The sequence below is a fragment of the Hippopotamus amphibius genome, chromosome 17, assembly GCF_030028045.1.
Source record: "Hippopotamus amphibius kiboko isolate mHipAmp2 chromosome 17, mHipAmp2.hap2, whole genome shotgun sequence".
NCBI lineage: Eukaryota > Metazoa > Chordata > Mammalia > Artiodactyla > Hippopotamidae > Hippopotamus > Hippopotamus amphibius.
The window spans coordinates 49,147,074-49,164,036 of NC_080202.1; the positions used below are offsets into that span (position 1 = coordinate 49,147,074).

Consider the following 16,963-nt stretch of genomic DNA (forward strand, 5'->3'; position numbering starts at 1 on the left):
CTAGCAGCAACTAGAGGAAGCCGGCACGCAGCAACAAAGACCCAAGGCAGCCAATTAATTAATTAAATTTATTAACAAAAAGAAAGAAAAAGAAAACAAGTATGAAGACATGACAAAAATATAAAAAAAGATCTTAAAAGCACTGAAAAGTTGATAAAATAGTAGTGATCTGTCATGGTAAAACCTAAGGGAAATGAGGAACACAAGACAGGTAAAAGAAGCACCAAAACCACATCTGCCCTAATAGTGCCTGCAGATCTTGAATTTCCATTTCCAGGGTACCATGTTGCCAAGCGGACAGTCACAGACCAAAGCCCACCCAGAGTAGGGGGTTCAATATAAAACCCTCCCCACGTTAAGCTGAACTCCCAAAGACTTACAACCTCAGGGAAAATGCAAGCCAGAAGAAATATTTCCCCTGCCCTAAGGGAGCTGCAATGAAGTTGCCCTGGCCATGGAAAGGGTGGGGGCTCCCCTGAGAAATCTTAACATAATCCAAATCAGTACTGCCTGGGTGGTTGAAAGAAACAAAGAAAATAAGCAAATCAAACAAAATGCAAGCCATGAATTCAGTAGTCTGTAGAGACTGGTAGAATCTCTAGGCACTTGAAAGAAGCAAATAAAAATTCTCCCTGGAGGACCATATCTTATCCTAGATCTCAAAGAAATTTCGCCAACGATTTTTCAAGAACAATGAGCAGCACACAGACAAAAACCCAAAAGCATAAAAGAAAGCCCTGAGCAACAACTAGGAAAAACAAGAGACAGCAGAAACAGATTCAAAAAAACTTCAAATACAAGAATTAACAGACATAGGTTATAAAACAACTGTCGACTAGATTACAAAAATAAAAGACAAGTTTGAATATATCCTCAGGGAACATAAAATAACAAAAATTAAGAATTCAATAGGGCAAATTAGATACACCAAAACAGAGAATTTGGGAACTGAAAGGCAAGAAACTATCCAGAATAGAGCATACAGAGGCCAAAAGAAAATAGAAAAAAGAAGTTAAGAGCCATGGTGATAAAGTGAGACAGTCTAACACATGGTTAATTGAAATTTTATAGGTGGAGGAAAAAGAGAACAAGGCTGAGATAGTATCTAAAGACAATGGCAAATAATTATTCAGAAATGGTACAAGACTAACCCACAAATACCAGAAGTCTATCAAATTACAAGAGAAATAAAAGGATGCATCATAGTAAAACTGCAGAACACCACAGATAAAGATGTTAAAAGCAGCTTGGATGGGGGCGGGGTGGGGGGAAGGGGAAGCAGAGCAGATACTTTCAAAGAAATAACAAGTAAATGAAAACTGTTTTCTCAATGGTAACAACGGGAACCAGAAGATGATAATGATAAACTCGAGTGTGTGAAAAGAAAAAAAAATGCCAATCTAGAAATATATACAGCATAAACATCTTTCAGGAATAAAAGCAAAATAAAATTACTTCAGCAAACAAAAACCTAGAGAGTTAACCCCCTGCAGATAAACACTGTACTAAAAGAATACTAAAGGACTACTGAAGGCAGAAGGAAGTGACCCTAGAGTGAAAAGTGTAATATGTAAAATGGGAAGAAGTGCAAAGAAAGAGGTAAGTACATAGAAAAATCCAAATGAATACTGATAGTATAATACTGATGTTTTATGAGACTAAGAAAGAAAAAAAAAAAAAAAAACCTACACCACCACCACCAAGGCAGTATAGCATGTAAATGGAATCAAGGTTATCATGTATTTGGGAGGAGGGTAAAGCTACTATTAACATCTAACTTTGGCGTATTAAAGATACTTGTGGTAACTTCTAACAGAACACCACACAGGACCTACCTATTAGTGCAGGAGAAAAAAGTGAAATAATTTTTTTTTAATCCAAATGAAAACAAGAAATGAAAGAAAAAGTAACACAGAACAGGCAAGATAAAAAGAAAATACATTAAAAGCTGGTATATTTAAAACCAATATCATAAATTTATTAAATGTAAATAGGATAAATACTGAAGTTTAAAAAAGATTCTTTTTTTTTGGCCATGCCATATTGGCTTGCACGATCTCAGTTCCCCAACCAGTGATTGAACCCAGGCCCCAGCAGTGAAAGCCAAGTCCTAACCACTGGACCGCCAGAGAATTCCCTAAAAAAGATTTTAGACTGAATAAAGAAAAAATTTCAACTATATGATGTCTGTCAGAAACACTGAAAACATACTAATGAAAAGTTGATAGTATAAAAATGGAAATATTTATACCATACAGTGGTTGGGATATACTAAATATCAGATAAACTGCATTTAGAGCAAAAAGTATCAGAAGATACGAAGAGAAACACTTAGTAATACATAAAGCAAAAATATAAATACAGGAAGAAACAAACTACTCCCACAATCATGAGAGTCAGGAATATACCTCTGTTAGTAACTGACAGAAGAAACAGCCAAAAGTCAGAATACAGAAGATTTAAACACTGTGATTAAATGCCATGTTTAACAAAATTGTCATAATGACAAAACTAAACTATTTTGTTTAGGATGCATATGCGGTCACACTATAAGGAAAAACAAATGATAATCATAAAAAATTAGAACAGTGGCTTGTTTCTAGGGTACTGAGAGGGAGCTGTGAACAGGTAAGGTTTCCAGGGTGCTGGAAATATTTTATTTTCTGACCTAAGAAACGATTACATGGAGTTAACTTCTTAATGATTTCCTGGAAACATTTTTTGTGAAGGGTCAGAAAGAAATATTTCAGGTTTTTCAGGCAACATATCCTCTCTGTGATACATTCTTCTTTGTCTCTACAACTCAAAAAAACTAAAAATCATTCTAGCTTGCCAGTTGTGGGCTGTAGTCTGCCATCTTCTGCATTAAAAGACTCATGGCTTATGTACTTTCTTGTATTTAACAAAAAATATAAAAGAATCACTTAGGGGGGTAAAAAGTTAAAGTAATTCTTTATCCATTCTACCCTTTCAACAAACAGTCTCGAGCACCCACTGTGTACCCAACACTGTTTTGGGTGTTAGAGACTAAAAATTGAAAAAGATCTCTCTTCCATGTCAAGGTGGGGATATAGTTAAAATGATTACATCATTATGTAATAAATACCGTGAGATGGAAACAGCAGTAAATAAAACAAAGTCCCTGCTCTCTTGGGATTAACATTCTGGTGGGAGAAGATGGTTAAAAATCAAGCCATGTAAATTATCAAATAAAAATATTAAAATTATACCACACAACAATGACAAGGAATGATCTACAACACACAATATGGATAAATCTCACAAAAGTAATGTTGAACGAAAGAAACCAGACACCAGCATATATACTGTATGACTCCTTGTATACAAAATACAAAAACAAAAAATCCATCTGTGATATTAGAGGTCAGGAGAGTGGCTATTCCCTAATGGCAGGGAGGGGTTTAATAACTGGAAGGGAGCATAAAGGGGTTTTTCGAGGGCCTGGTATTTTGTTTCCTGTGCTGGTACAGTTTGTGAAAATTCATTAAGCTGTAGACTTACATGTACACTCTTCTATATGTATAAATATGAATCAATGAAAAATTTAAATATATATGTCAGGTAGTAATAACTAAGCATTAAAGCGGGATTAGGGACAGAGTTACAAGCTGAGAGGGACTGCTATGTAAAGAAGATGGCCAAGAGAGACCTTCTGATGAGGGCGTTTTTGACCAACAGCCTGATGAAGAGATTGCTAATCATGCTATTCCTAGAAGAGGGAACAGCAGGTACAAAGGCCCTGAAGCAAAAGAGTGCTTTACAGTGTTCAAGGAATTTCCAGGAGGCCCACGTGGATGGAGTGGCATGAGGGAGAGAGGGAGCAGGTGGATGCAGGGAGCAATGATCATGCAGGAGCTTCTAGGCCATGTTAAGCCCAGAACAGTTTGGACTGGCCCCTGGACAGTTTTAAGCAGGATCTGTCTTAATTTTTTCACAGAATCATTCTGGCTACAATACTGAAAACAGGTGAGAAATAGGCAGACCACTCTGGAGATTAATGCAGAGAACCAAAAGAATAGAAAAGAGGTTGGGATTCAGGTATTTTTTAAAAGAAAATAGGATTTACTGAAGGATTAGATATGGGGCATGAAGTTATGATCTGAAAAACTGGACAGAGTAAACGGTCATTTACCAGGACAGGGCAGACTGCAGGAAGAGCGGTTTGTTGCTGTTGTTTTGCTAGTGAGCAAGAGTTCCTTTGTGGATGCTGTTCAAGATGTCCATTTAGTTATATAAGTGGAAATGTCAAGTAGAGTTGGATACGTAATTTCCAGGGAAACCAGCACCCAAGTAAAGGGCTGGAAAGTTCATTCATCCTAAAAGGCAGATACGGATAATGATACAAGTAACTTGGTAAATCTGGCATGGGCACATGTGAAAGTTCTCTTCTGACTGCTTCTATTTTCTCAGTAAAATAAAAAAGAAAAGCCATCAGTGGAGACAGCAGAGGGGGAGGAAGCACTGCTGGAGGCTTGCAAGAAATGACAAAAATATGAAATATTTGTCTAGGAAAGGGAACTATGGAGATATAATAGGACTGGCAGCAACTAGGGGGTTCATGAGGTTGGTGGTCATGAACATAAAGTGAGATCAGTCAGCAGGGGTGTATGTGTTTTCCTCTAACCATGCTAAGCTGCTTAGACAAGGAAATGGTAGAAAATTAGACTTACCCAGGGCTGAGTTTTTTCAGGCAAGTATGATGGAGAGTGGGGAAAGGGAACTGAAGGGTACACACAAATCAGCGATTATAACAAAGAAGCGCAGAAGCTAAGGTGGGAGGATAAAGAGCCGCTCAGTGCAACAGAAAAAGGAAACCAAGGCCTGGTTCCTATTTTAACACCCAAGGTGTACTTAGATTTGCAGCCACCATTCACAGACATGGCAGAAATGTCTACAGATCATTGAATCGTCCTTTTGGTTTCAGGTAAGACCTGATTTATATGGGCACATGATAGATGGATGGTTACATTACTAAAACCCAAATGAAAAAAAAAAGTGTTTTTTCAGGAAGAAAAGAGTAATAGACAACAAAATTCCACAAATCATATCTGTCCCAAATAGATAATTCTGCAATCTCATTTAACATTTTAAAACTTTAACTGGTTTAAAACAATAAAAATACAGATACAGGCCTCAAAACTTATCTAACAAACATCAACCTAACCAAACAGATCTACGAATCAAACATTTCTAACATTTTTAAATATGACAAGGATGACAAAACAAGAGCAAAATTTTCAAGTTGACTACATTTTCCTATATGCTTTAATAATTATAATCACCTTAATGAATGCACGTTTCCATGAGATAGAAGAGGGGAAGAAGGACATTTTAAAATACTTTAACAAAACAGAAGACTTAGGGAAAAAAAGGCAATATTAATCAACTCTGCTAAAGCAGAGAAAAGCAACTTTCCTAAACAGAGACCTAGGATGAAAACTCCTGATCTCCCTTTTGCCTAAGATCCCACAGCAATACCTGAGGCATCAGTAGACATAATACACTCTTAAGTACAGAGTTCTTACATGGTATCAACAAATTATCAAAAGGCACTTGAGCAAATTAATACAAAATCCTACATTAGCTAGCTCGGGGATTCTCAACCTTGGCACTAGTATCATTTTGGACTGGATCATTCTTTGCTGTGGGCGCCTATCCTGGGCACTGCAGGATTTTAAGAGCATCCCTGGCCTCTGCCCATGGGTATGGCATCCTTCCACCCACCCTCTACTTCTGACCAAAACTTACTCCAACATTGCCAAGTGTCCTGTGAGGGGACAAACTACCCCCGGTTGAGAACCACTAACTTGGCAATAATGTTTTTAAGAGCTTCAGATCTCACGTATAGGCAGAAAACACACCTATCCCAAATTTGTGCAGCATTAACCTCTCTACTACATCACTGAATAAGCCTTAAAAGTAATTCAAATACCAGGAGCTGACCAAAAATTTTTTAAAGGAATTTGGTTATAGGAACGTGTAAGTCTGGCAAGGATAAAAATCTAATGATTGGACTGGAAATCACTTCATTGACAGAACAATGAGTGGCAGGCCTAGAAGTAATTTATTATACTGGGAGAACAGGGTCAGCTCTTACAAAATGTAAATTTACTGATACAGGTTTGAATCTAAGTTAAGTGATTCATAGGTAATACTATGAACATTTCTCCTTAATGCCTCATTCCCCTTGGATAATTAATGGAAGAGAAACTTTGCTTGAGTGTTCCTGGGCTTCTTGTTGCCTACAACAGGTGTCAAATTTCTCCAGGTGAATGCTTACCGGTAAGGGATTGGATAAGGAATGTTGCGGTGAGGATCGTGCAACTGGTGGAACACTTCTGCCAGGGCTGGTTCCTGGCCCGCTTCCCCCAGCAAACTGGCCAACAGGGAAAAATGGATATGAATAATTCACAACAGTACTATGCTTCAGATAAGGAGAGTAAAAGATTAATACACAAACAGGTCAATTATTTATGGCCTCTTTAAGTCAGTACATCTTATTCTAGAGAGAAAATGCCATATAAGTCAAATTTTGCTATCTTTTCAATGAGATTTTAAGGAGGAGCTCCAGCAGAAATGTACCAAGATATAAAGAAAACATGGCTAGAAAGCTGAAGGTACACATGGTTTTGAAAGGACATAAGAGAAGAATGTTTTCCCTTCTTGTCTCAAAATACACGAAGCAGGAATACAGTAGTGCAGTGGATGTTAGTGTTTTCTTTAGTAACCACTAAGGATGGGTCAGTGAGCTTACTACAGGTTCCACTGGACTAAAGGGAAGAGGACAAAAGAAGAGTCCAAGTCATTCCACTTCAATCTTTGTAAGACACGAAACCTACTCTGGCCAAGAGAAAAATCACCTCGTTTGTGAATTTTTATATCATCACAGACAAGACACTTCATAAACAAATTTAAATTTAGGAAGTCAGCAGCTGTTTCCTCTTATAGAGATGGGGCAGCATCAGGTTGATGAAGATGGGGAGGAAGGGGAGGAGAGCACAGTAAAAGCAATATATTCCTCTCTAAAGCCTTAAATGAACAAAAGGATTAAGTTGTTGTTGTTTTTAAATCACTATAGATTTCTTTTTCCAAAAATTTAACTTACCTCAAAGTAATCACTAATTTTATGTCCCCTAGGAGTGCCTTTCCCTGAAAATAAAACCAAAGTAAGTATAGTTTTTCCAGTAACATAAGTAAACCATCATTCGCTAAAGTGTACTATGTATTCAATAACTGCCTACGTTGTTATCAATTCAAATGTCAACTTAACTTGTAACAAATGAGCCAAAATACCTGTATCCTAAGAACAGAAGACAGTTTCCTCCAAAAAATAAAAGACTGAAGAAAGCAGTGAGAGAAAGACTTTTTCACAGCTTGCTTTCCTTTAAGATTCACTAATCTTTTTTTTACAAGTACACTAACAAAACTTATGCCACAACTGTGAATTCAAAATAAAACTAAACTATAAACTACACCCCAAACTAAGAGGATAAAAAATTCAAAACAAATTCATCAGAACTAAAGGGTTTATTTTATTTCACAAAAAACTTTATGTGACCTTGTCACTTTGGGAAAATTTTCTCCCTAAAAACTAAACAATGATTTGCAGATTAAAAGAATACAGGGGGAAAAAAAGAAAGAAAGACTAGGGCTTCCATCTCTTGGAAGCCCTTCCATTTCATTTATTCTTTCTTTAATTATTTAAAGAAATCTGGCATTATGACCATTTACAGATTTATTCCACTGGGCACCAATGTACAACTAAATAACTGACATGGAAGAAGGGCAGGTAAAAGGGCAGCCACATAAATGGAACCATTTCTGCTTGCCGAATATTAACAAATCACTGACCTACTGCAAGACGTAGTTAAAACTGCAATGTAACCTCTTTTCTGTACAATAAATGCTTAGTCTGAAGACAAACCCGTGGCGAGAAGATCATTAATTTACAACAGTGAAAACTAGAGTCCCCAAAGAACTGACACTGTTTTGTCAAGTGTGTATCAAATGGCAAGTCTATAATAAACAGCCTGATATTCCCTTGAGGAATACAAATCTCCAGTGTTAGGAATCCCTGTACACAAACTAATTATTCAGTGTGAACTGGAAATTTTCTATCTAAGTACATAAGAATTTAGTATTTTTACTGGTGTGAAATTATTACTACCTTGGCTAGATTCATATGGTTCAGCTTTTCTTTTCCGGTTTCGCTGGTCATTCTGTTTTTTCTCAGGAGTCTGTTAAATACCATATACATCACAATTAGCATTTTGTTAATTTGTTCACATTATGAAAATTAGAGAGTATGTACAAAATATCAAATTTATAAGAAGATTTAACTGGCTCAGACAAGTCCTAAATGAGTGACCTATTCTTAGAGAAGGGTCATGGAAAGTGTACAGAATCTGGAACCAAACCACCTAGATAATTCCTGGCAAAATGCTTAAAATAAGAGAGCTTCAATTTACTTATCTGTAAATCAGGTTTTGCTGCAAAGCTTAAATGAGCTATTTTATAAAGCACAAATGTAGCACAAGCATCTAGCAGACAGCAGCTGTTTCAATATTTCTACTTTTTTTTTTTTTTGGCCGTGCCACGCGGCTTGCAGGATCTTAGTTCCCCAACCAGGGATTGAACCTGGCCTGGCAGTGAAAATGTGGAGTCCTAATCACTGGACCGCCAGGGAATTCCCACAATATTTCTATTTTAAAAGAGCTTAAATCTAATCCTTTTTTCCAAAAAGGAAAGATATGCATAATCAATCATCTGACTAACTTATTGAAAGTTCTATCTAAGTGCAAAGTAAGCGGTTACATATCCATGCACCTAGGTTATTTGCCTTAAAAAAAAAAAAAACTTCAAATTTTGTTACTAAAGCCTGCAGGCCACACTGACCCACCCTGTGGAAGTACTGACAAGTGCTAAAATTCAAGGGCACCTAGGCTAATTCAGCTGCAACTGCAAGCTCCTAGCCTTTACTGATGATTAGGATTATAATAATAAAAACCCATCAGGGCCACACCACAACTGTACCAACACACAGAGCACACAACTCAAAGGGGAGTCATTCACACAGACCCTAACAGGATCCCAGAGTTTGCAGTGCTATGGTTTAACCCAGACCAAAAGCGTGGAAATATGAGAAGTCTTGCAAAGGATGCGGCTTCTTACCTCTACTTCTTTATCACTCAAGGACCCCACGCTGCACAAGCTCTGGTTGGAAGACTCACTATTGAGTGGCCCCTGAAAAGAGAGAGAAAAAAAAAAAGGAATCAAAAGAAACTAAGATGACAGCAAAAGTGAGGAAGAAGTCGTTTGATTCTGATATCTAAGTCAAGTCAAAGAAGCCAATAGTTATTAACTGCAACATCTCTGAGCCAACTTTAAAAGAACTTCATCAAGGGCCCCCATGTTAAAATTCTCTAGCTAATGTTATTTTCATTTCCTTTATAAACTCTGAACTCGTGCAAATTTTCCCTTCTAGAGTACTTCCACATGTAGCAAGTTCATTCTTTAAGGAAAATAAGGAGAGGAAAATCAATTCTCTTGGCTTTGTGTATCATACAGGCAATATCTTAAAGTTAAGATGTTAAGGGGTGTGTCAAGGGTTCCTCATAGGGAGGTGGTCAGAGACCATAATGAAGGAAACACATTTCCTCATCCTGCTTTAAAGAGGCATGACTGCTGGCTCAAAGAACAGTGACAAGAGACTGACTTCTAGCCTAACAGTGCAAGGCTAGCCCGCTCAAGGAAAGTGATGAAAATTATTTTAAAAAATCACCATTCAAAGTCTCTGACAATGATCCCTAAGAGCAAACAGCAAATGAAGAAACAACCATTCAATAAAATCTATGAAAATTCAGCCTGAAAGGTGAAAGTCTGTGGTATCTAAATCAAAACCACTCACTCACATCTCAGAAAGGCTGCAGGCTGCTGCAGCCAAGAGCACAAGGTTCCCTATTCCCCCAGCTCTTAGGCCAAGGGCTTTCTTCCTGGGAGGAGCAGGACCTCAGGCTTCTCAACCTGTCCCCAGCCCCCGTCCCTGAGTCTAACTCCCAGGCAAGTACATCAAAGACAGAAGGCTCCCTTCTGCCCAACACCGACTTGTAGAACAGAGGCTCTGACTCGGACACGGTACACTAAGCTTACTGGGACCCCAACAGCCCTCTTGCTCAGCTCATGAAACCGACGTTCAACACCAGAAGAGACAGGCTGCTGTGGGCACCCCATCTCTACCTCCACCTTCCAGCACTCAGTTCCTAGAGCCTGAATGTCACTCACAGAAAAGTGTCACTCACTGCCCCCACCCCCAGCTCCAGAACCCTGGCTTAGTATTTTGCCAGGGGGAAAAAGCTGGAACATGTGTACCAAATCTTTTCCCAAAGGACCTGACTTCATTCCCAACAGAGTGCAGACAAGTTTAAATCTAATGGTATTCAATGGAAGCTGTGGAAAGAGATCTGTGTAATGAAGATACTGCCTAGACTGTAGCGACGGCAGTTTGCAGGACAGAACCAAGGAATAAGGCACCAGGGAAGAGTCCTCCTGGGGTGAGAACAAATATTAGCAAACACTGACCTCAGAAACTTTTCCTTCCAAGGAGCCCCAATTTGACTGGATTAGTTTGTAGAGGAATGTATGCCTCGGGGCATTGTTGAAAACAAGAGAGCAATCTGGACAATTAGTGCAGTTTAACAGCTGGGTTGGTCTGGAAGAAAGAGTCCAACTGAGTACCAGTTACCCCAGGGTACCTGCAGGCTTACTTAAAGCCATGCCTCCCTGAGGAATACCATCAGAGGCTTAGCTCTGGGGGTATGGGTAATAGAACAGACTTCACTAAAATAATCCAGCCAGTCACTAAACAAATAAACAAGCAAATAACAATAACAAGCCCCCAAAGAAGAGGATGAGAAATCAGTACCCAGAGGTGCTACAGTATATTGTCTAAAATGACCAATTTCCAACAAAAAATCATGAAACATGCAAGGAAACAAGTATGACCCATACACCAGGAAAAGAAAAAAAAAAAAAGGCAAAAGGAACTGCTGGTGAGAATGACCAGATGTTGGATTTAACAGAAAAATATTTCAAAGAGCCATTACAAATATGCTCACAGAATACAAAAGAAACAATAAAGAAGTAAAGGAAAGTATGAATGACAATGCAGCATCAAATAGAGACACAGACATTATATATTAAAAAAAAAAACAGGAATTCTGGAGTTGCAATCTATAAGAACTGAAATAAAAGATGCACTATAGGGGCTCAAGAGTAGAAGTGAACTGGTGAAGAAATAATTAGCAAATCTGAAGATACATCAATAGAGATTATGCAAGCTGAAAAACAAAAAACAGAAGAAAAATGAACAGAGCTTCAGAGAAATGTGGAAAACTGTGAAGCACATCACCATGCACAGAACTGGGATGCCAGAAGGAGAGGGGAGCAAGAAAGGAGCAGAAAAAGTTTTTTTGAAGAAACTATCTGAAAATTTCTCAAATTCATTAAAAAAAAAACAACAACCCAATAACTTACTGATACAAGAAGATAAACTCCAAGTAGGGTAAACACAAAGAACCTGATAAGCAGACATACTGTACAAATACTCAAAGGTAAAGAAAAGGAGAAAATCTTGAAAGCAGAAATATAACACATCACTTACAAGGGAATCCCAATGAGATTAACAGCTGATTTCTAAGCAAAAACAAGGAAGGTCAGAAGGCAGCAGGATAATATATTCAGCATGTGGGTGGGGGCAGAGGGGAGTTAACCAAGAATCTTATATTGAGCAAAGTGTTCTTTCAAAAATGAAGGCAAAGGAAAGATTTCTCAGATAAACAAAAAAGAAACTTCCTCAACCTGATAAAAGGGCATCTAAAAAAAAAAACAAAACCCTATAATTAACATCATAATTATTGGTTAAAGACTGGGTACTTTCCCCTAAGATCTGGAACAAGACAAGGATATTTGTTCTCACCCACATATTCAACAATATACTAGAGGTTCTAGTCAGGCAATTATACAAAAAAAAAAAAAAAAAAGGCATTCAGGTTGGAAAGGAAGAGGTAAAACTATGCCATTCCCAGATGACATACTCTTGTATATATAAAATCCCAAAGGAGCCATTAAAATACTACTTAAACTAACAAGTTCAGCAAGATTAAGGATATAAGATCACTATACAAAAACTGATTTTATTTCTATAACTCTGCAATGAAAAATCTGAAAGTGAAATTAAGAAAATTCCATTCACACTAGCATAAAAAAGAATAAAATACTTAGGAAAATACTTAGGAACAAACTAAAGAAGTCCAAAACTTATACTCTGAAAACTACCCAAAATATCACTGCAAGAAAATTAAAGATCTAAATAAATGGAAAAACATTCCATTTTCATGAATTGGAAGACTTAACACTGTTAGGATGACAATTCTCTCTTAGCTGATCTATAGATTCAAAGGAATCTCTATCAGAAATCCAGTTGACTTCTTTACAGAAACTGACAAATTGATTCTAAAATTCATAGGAAATTGGGATTTCCCTGGCAGTCCAGTGGTAAAGACTCTGCGCTTCCACTGCAGGGGCTGCGGGTTCCATCTCTGGCTGGGAAACTAAGATCCCTCATGCAGTGCTACTCGGCAAAAAAAAAAAAAAAAATCTTTAGGGAAACAACCCTGACAAAGAACAAAGTAGGTAAAATCACATTTCCTGACTTCAAGACTTACTACAAAGCAATAGTAATCAAGACAGTGCAGTACTGGCATAAAGATGGATCCACAGAATAGAATTGAGAGAGTCCAGAAATAAATCCATAATCTACACTCAAATGATTATTGACAAAGGAGCCAAGACCATTAAATAGGGGGAAGAATAGTCTTTTTAACAAATGGTGCTGGGAACAACTGGATAGCCACAGGCAAAACAATGAAGATGAACCTCTACTTCACACCATATATAAAAATTCACTCAAAATGGTTCAAGGACTTAAACCAATAGCTAAAACCATACAATTCTTAAATGGAACCATGGGGGTAAATCTTCAGGACCTCAAACTGGGCAAAGAATTCGTAGACATGACACTAAAAGTGCCAACAACAAAAAAACAAAAAAGATAAATTGGACTTTTTCAAAATTAAAAACGTTTGTGGTTGAAAGGATACTATCAACAAAGACAACCCAGAAAGTGAGAGAAAATATTTGCAAATCACATATCTGATAAGGTACTTGTATGCTGTATAAAGAACTCTTACAATCCAGAAACATAGATAACCCAATTTAAGATGGGCAAAGGGTCTAAACAGATATTTCTCCAAATATGAGCTACAAATGGCCAATAAGCACATGAAAAGAAGCTCAACATTATTAGCCAATGGAGAAACACAAATCAAAACTAAAATGGAGTACCACTTCACACCTACTAGGATGGCTAGATTCAAAAAGACAGCAAGTGCTGGAAAGAATGTAGAGAAACTGGAATCCTTATACACTGCAGGTAGAAACATAAAATGGTGCAGGTGCTTTCAAAAACAGTTGGGCAGTTCCTTAAACAAGTAAACAAAGAATTACATATGACCCAGAATGCTACTACTAGGTACATACTGAAAGGAAATAAAAACACATACACACACAAACCTGGACACAAATTTTTATAGCAGTGTTACTCACAAAAGTCAAAAGGTGAAAACAATCCAGCTATCCATCAACTAATAAATGGGTACACAAAATATGGTATATTTGACCATAAAAAGGAATCAAGCACTGATACAAGCTACAAATAAACAAACCCTGAAAACATCTTACTGAGTAAAAGAACCACTCACAACACAACACATATCAAATGACACCACTCACATGAAAATCCAGAATAGGGAAATCTAAGACAGACAGAAAGTAAATAGTGGTTGCTTAGGGGAGGAGCTGGGGGACATGGGGGTGATAACTAAAGGGTATAGGGTTTCTTTCTGAGGTATTAAAAATATTCTAAAACCGTGTTGATGGTTGTACATATCTGTGAATATACTAAAACCAATGAATTGTATAATTTAAATGGGTGAATCGCATGGTATATGAATTATATCTCAATAAGGCTGTTAAAAAAATAACAGTTACTAGGCTTAGGGTCAGAAATAATTTATATTCCTTTAAGGGTGTATTATAAGTATTCTTTTCACTGTATACTTAAAGCACTATTTTTAAACATTACTCAACACAATATACCAGAGCGCTTCATAGTGAGGTACTTGTGAAACTGCAACTAAAAAAAATGAAGTTAAACTAGGGAGAAGAAATAAAATCAAATCATGTATTCCCAGTGACATAAATCAACAAAGGACTTATTCCTTCAATGATATAATAGAGTTCCATGACGTTTTAACGGGGCGGGGGGGGGGGGCTTTATTTACATAAGAGTTCTACAATAATTTAAATTGAATCTTTCTATGCCTAAATTTTTAAAATATTCTGTTTGTAAATCATCTTTATTGTAACCATTTATGAAGGAATTCCCCTCCCCCCAACTTGGATAGAAATAAAACCATATACTATATTTTAACTATCCACTGTACCCACCAACTATCCCTCCCTTTCAAAAGGAAATGGCAAGTATGATGAATACAGGCAAGATAGAACTGAAGAACCTATTTTTTACTAGCAATTACTGATAATGACATAAACTCTAAAGTGTATGTAACAGTACTGTACATTGTAGTGTTTGAAATATCGATGCAAGAGGCATAAGGATCCTTGTGGTTCCTTGGGTATGTGTGTCTAACCAAAAGAAAAAAAGGATTAAGAATCATTTAATCCTCCCTTTCCCTGTCCTTTTCTGAAGAACAGCATCCCAAATTCCAAATTATTATGAAATCATTAGCTTAAATTTAATTAGCAGGGATAAATGACACACATTCCCTGTTCTAAAACAGCTTACTGTCTAATAAGGGAGCTAACTAAAGGGTTTTAGACAAACAATGTTATCTTTCAAAAAAGTCACTATCATTAAAAAAACAAACAAAAAAGGCAGGAAAAAACTGAACTAAATTAGATGAGGATAAAAAGCCATGACTAATTCAATGTATGATCCTTGATTTGACCCTAGATAGCAAAATAAAGCAAAACCAAATAAAGGACATTATTGGGACAAAGGCAGAAATTGAATATGGACTATATACTAGATAATTAAGTTCCAGTCTATTATTATCAGTCCCTCAATTATAAATTTTCCCATTTGTTGCATCTTTTCACTAAGGTGTTTTATAAATTTTGTATGAGTTCAAATTCAGCTGTGGGCAAGTTCTCCAAAATTCAGGGCTTAAGGAGTAGTCAGTCCCAAGGGAAGTTTAATGGTCACCTCTGCCAGTGCCCTACAACATTCATCATTCCAAACATATTTATACATTAGTTCTCCTGCCCAGGATTTTCACACAAAGTTGGAGTTTCCATTTCTCGTGGCTTTTAATAGCCACAATCCAAAGTTAAACAGCTCACTTCCATCCTATGTCCTGGACCAGTGGGCAGTTGTACTAGTCCTAATTCACAGACCAAGTTTGCCCCTTCCCAATTCCCAGCCTTATACAGTTCAAGCCTTTGGCCTCAACTACTATCCCAAGGGAGAAATTAAACCCCAAAGCATAAAAGCTTATGGGTTAACTCCCGTTCACCACTATGACATCTTCATCTTCATCTCCCAAGTTAAAATAAATGGGATTCAATTTTTCCTATTTTTCTGATACTGATGACATTCACGAATTATATATTTCATGTTCTTCATTTAGCCAGTCACTTTACTGAACTGTTATTCTTTCTACTCATCTCTGTTTGTTCCTCTTGACTTTGTTGTCTAGATATAAATCACAGCGTTTATAAATAAGTTTATATATTCCTTTCCACAATTTATCTCATTTCTTTCATATTTTACTGCTTTGACTAAAACAACACACTTAATCACCATAAAGAACACTGTTATGTTCTTTTTCAAAGTAAGTCCTCCAGTGCTTTACCATTAGAAACTGTAATAATGTTATTATTAACTATTCATGGAGGGACTTCCCTGGTGGTGTGATGGTTGAGAATTGGCCTGCCAGTGCAGGGGACATGGGTTTGATCCCTGGTCCGGGAAGATCCCACATGCCACGAAGTGCGCCACAACTACTGAGCCTGCGCTCTAGAGCCCGTGAGCCACAACTACTGAAGCCCAAGCATTGCAACCACTGAAGCCTGCACGCCTAGAGCCTGTGCTCCACAAGGGAAGCCACAGCACTGAGAAGCCCGTGCAACCACAACAAAGAGTAGCTCCCACTCACCACAACTAGAGAAAGCCCACATGCAGCAATGAAGACTCAACACAGCCGAAAAAATAAAATAAAATAAATAGCATGAGAAATTAAAAAAAAAAATACAGTGTGAATTTTATGTCCTGGAGCGCTCAATAAAAAAAAAATAATAAAAAATAAAAAAACCCTGCAAAGAGCCAAAACAATCTTGTAAAAGAAAGTCAGAGGTCTCACACTTCCACTTATTACAAAGCTACAGTAATCAAAACAGTATGGCACTGGAATAAACATAGACATATAGATGAAGGATATACCATGTTCTTGGATTGGAAGAATTAATATTGTCAAAATGAATATACTACCCAAGGCAATCTACAGATTCGATGCAATCCCTATCCAATTACCAATAGCATTTTTCACAGAACTAGAACAAAAAAAATCTAAAATTTATACAGAAACACAAAAAAACCCAAATAGCCAGAGCACTCCTGAGAAAGCAAAACAGAGCTGGAGGAATCAGGCTCCCCCACTTCAAACTATACTACAAAGCTACAGTAATCAAAGCAGTGTGGCACTGGCACAAAAACAGAAACATAGATCAGTGGAACAGGATAGAAAGCCCAGAAATAAACTCACGCATCTATAACAAAGGAGGTAAGAACAATATACAATGGAGA

At 37.2% G+C, this 16,963-nt stretch overlaps 1 protein-coding gene across 5 annotated transcripts in view; it reads right to left on the bottom strand.

Moving 5' to 3' along the window:
- TLK2 (tousled like kinase 2) overlaps positions 1–16,963 on the bottom strand; it is a 110,260-nt gene that overhangs the window by 56,177 nt on the left and 37,120 nt on the right. For 3 of the 5 annotated variants that reach the window (XM_057716824.1, XM_057716822.1, XM_057716821.1), the window contains exons 3-6: positions 9,193–9,264; positions 8,189–8,258; positions 7,127–7,170; positions 6,302–6,397 (exon numbers count right to left, since the gene is read on the bottom strand). In XM_057716824.1, coding sequence (XP_057572807.1) covers positions 6,302–6,397; positions 7,127–7,170; positions 8,189–8,258; positions 9,193–9,264 — 282 coding nt within the window. The remainder of the gene's footprint in view (positions 1–6,301; positions 6,398–7,126; positions 7,171–8,188; positions 8,259–9,192; positions 9,265–16,963) is intronic. The other 2 variants (XM_057716825.1, XM_057716823.1) reach the window with 1 other exon arrangement.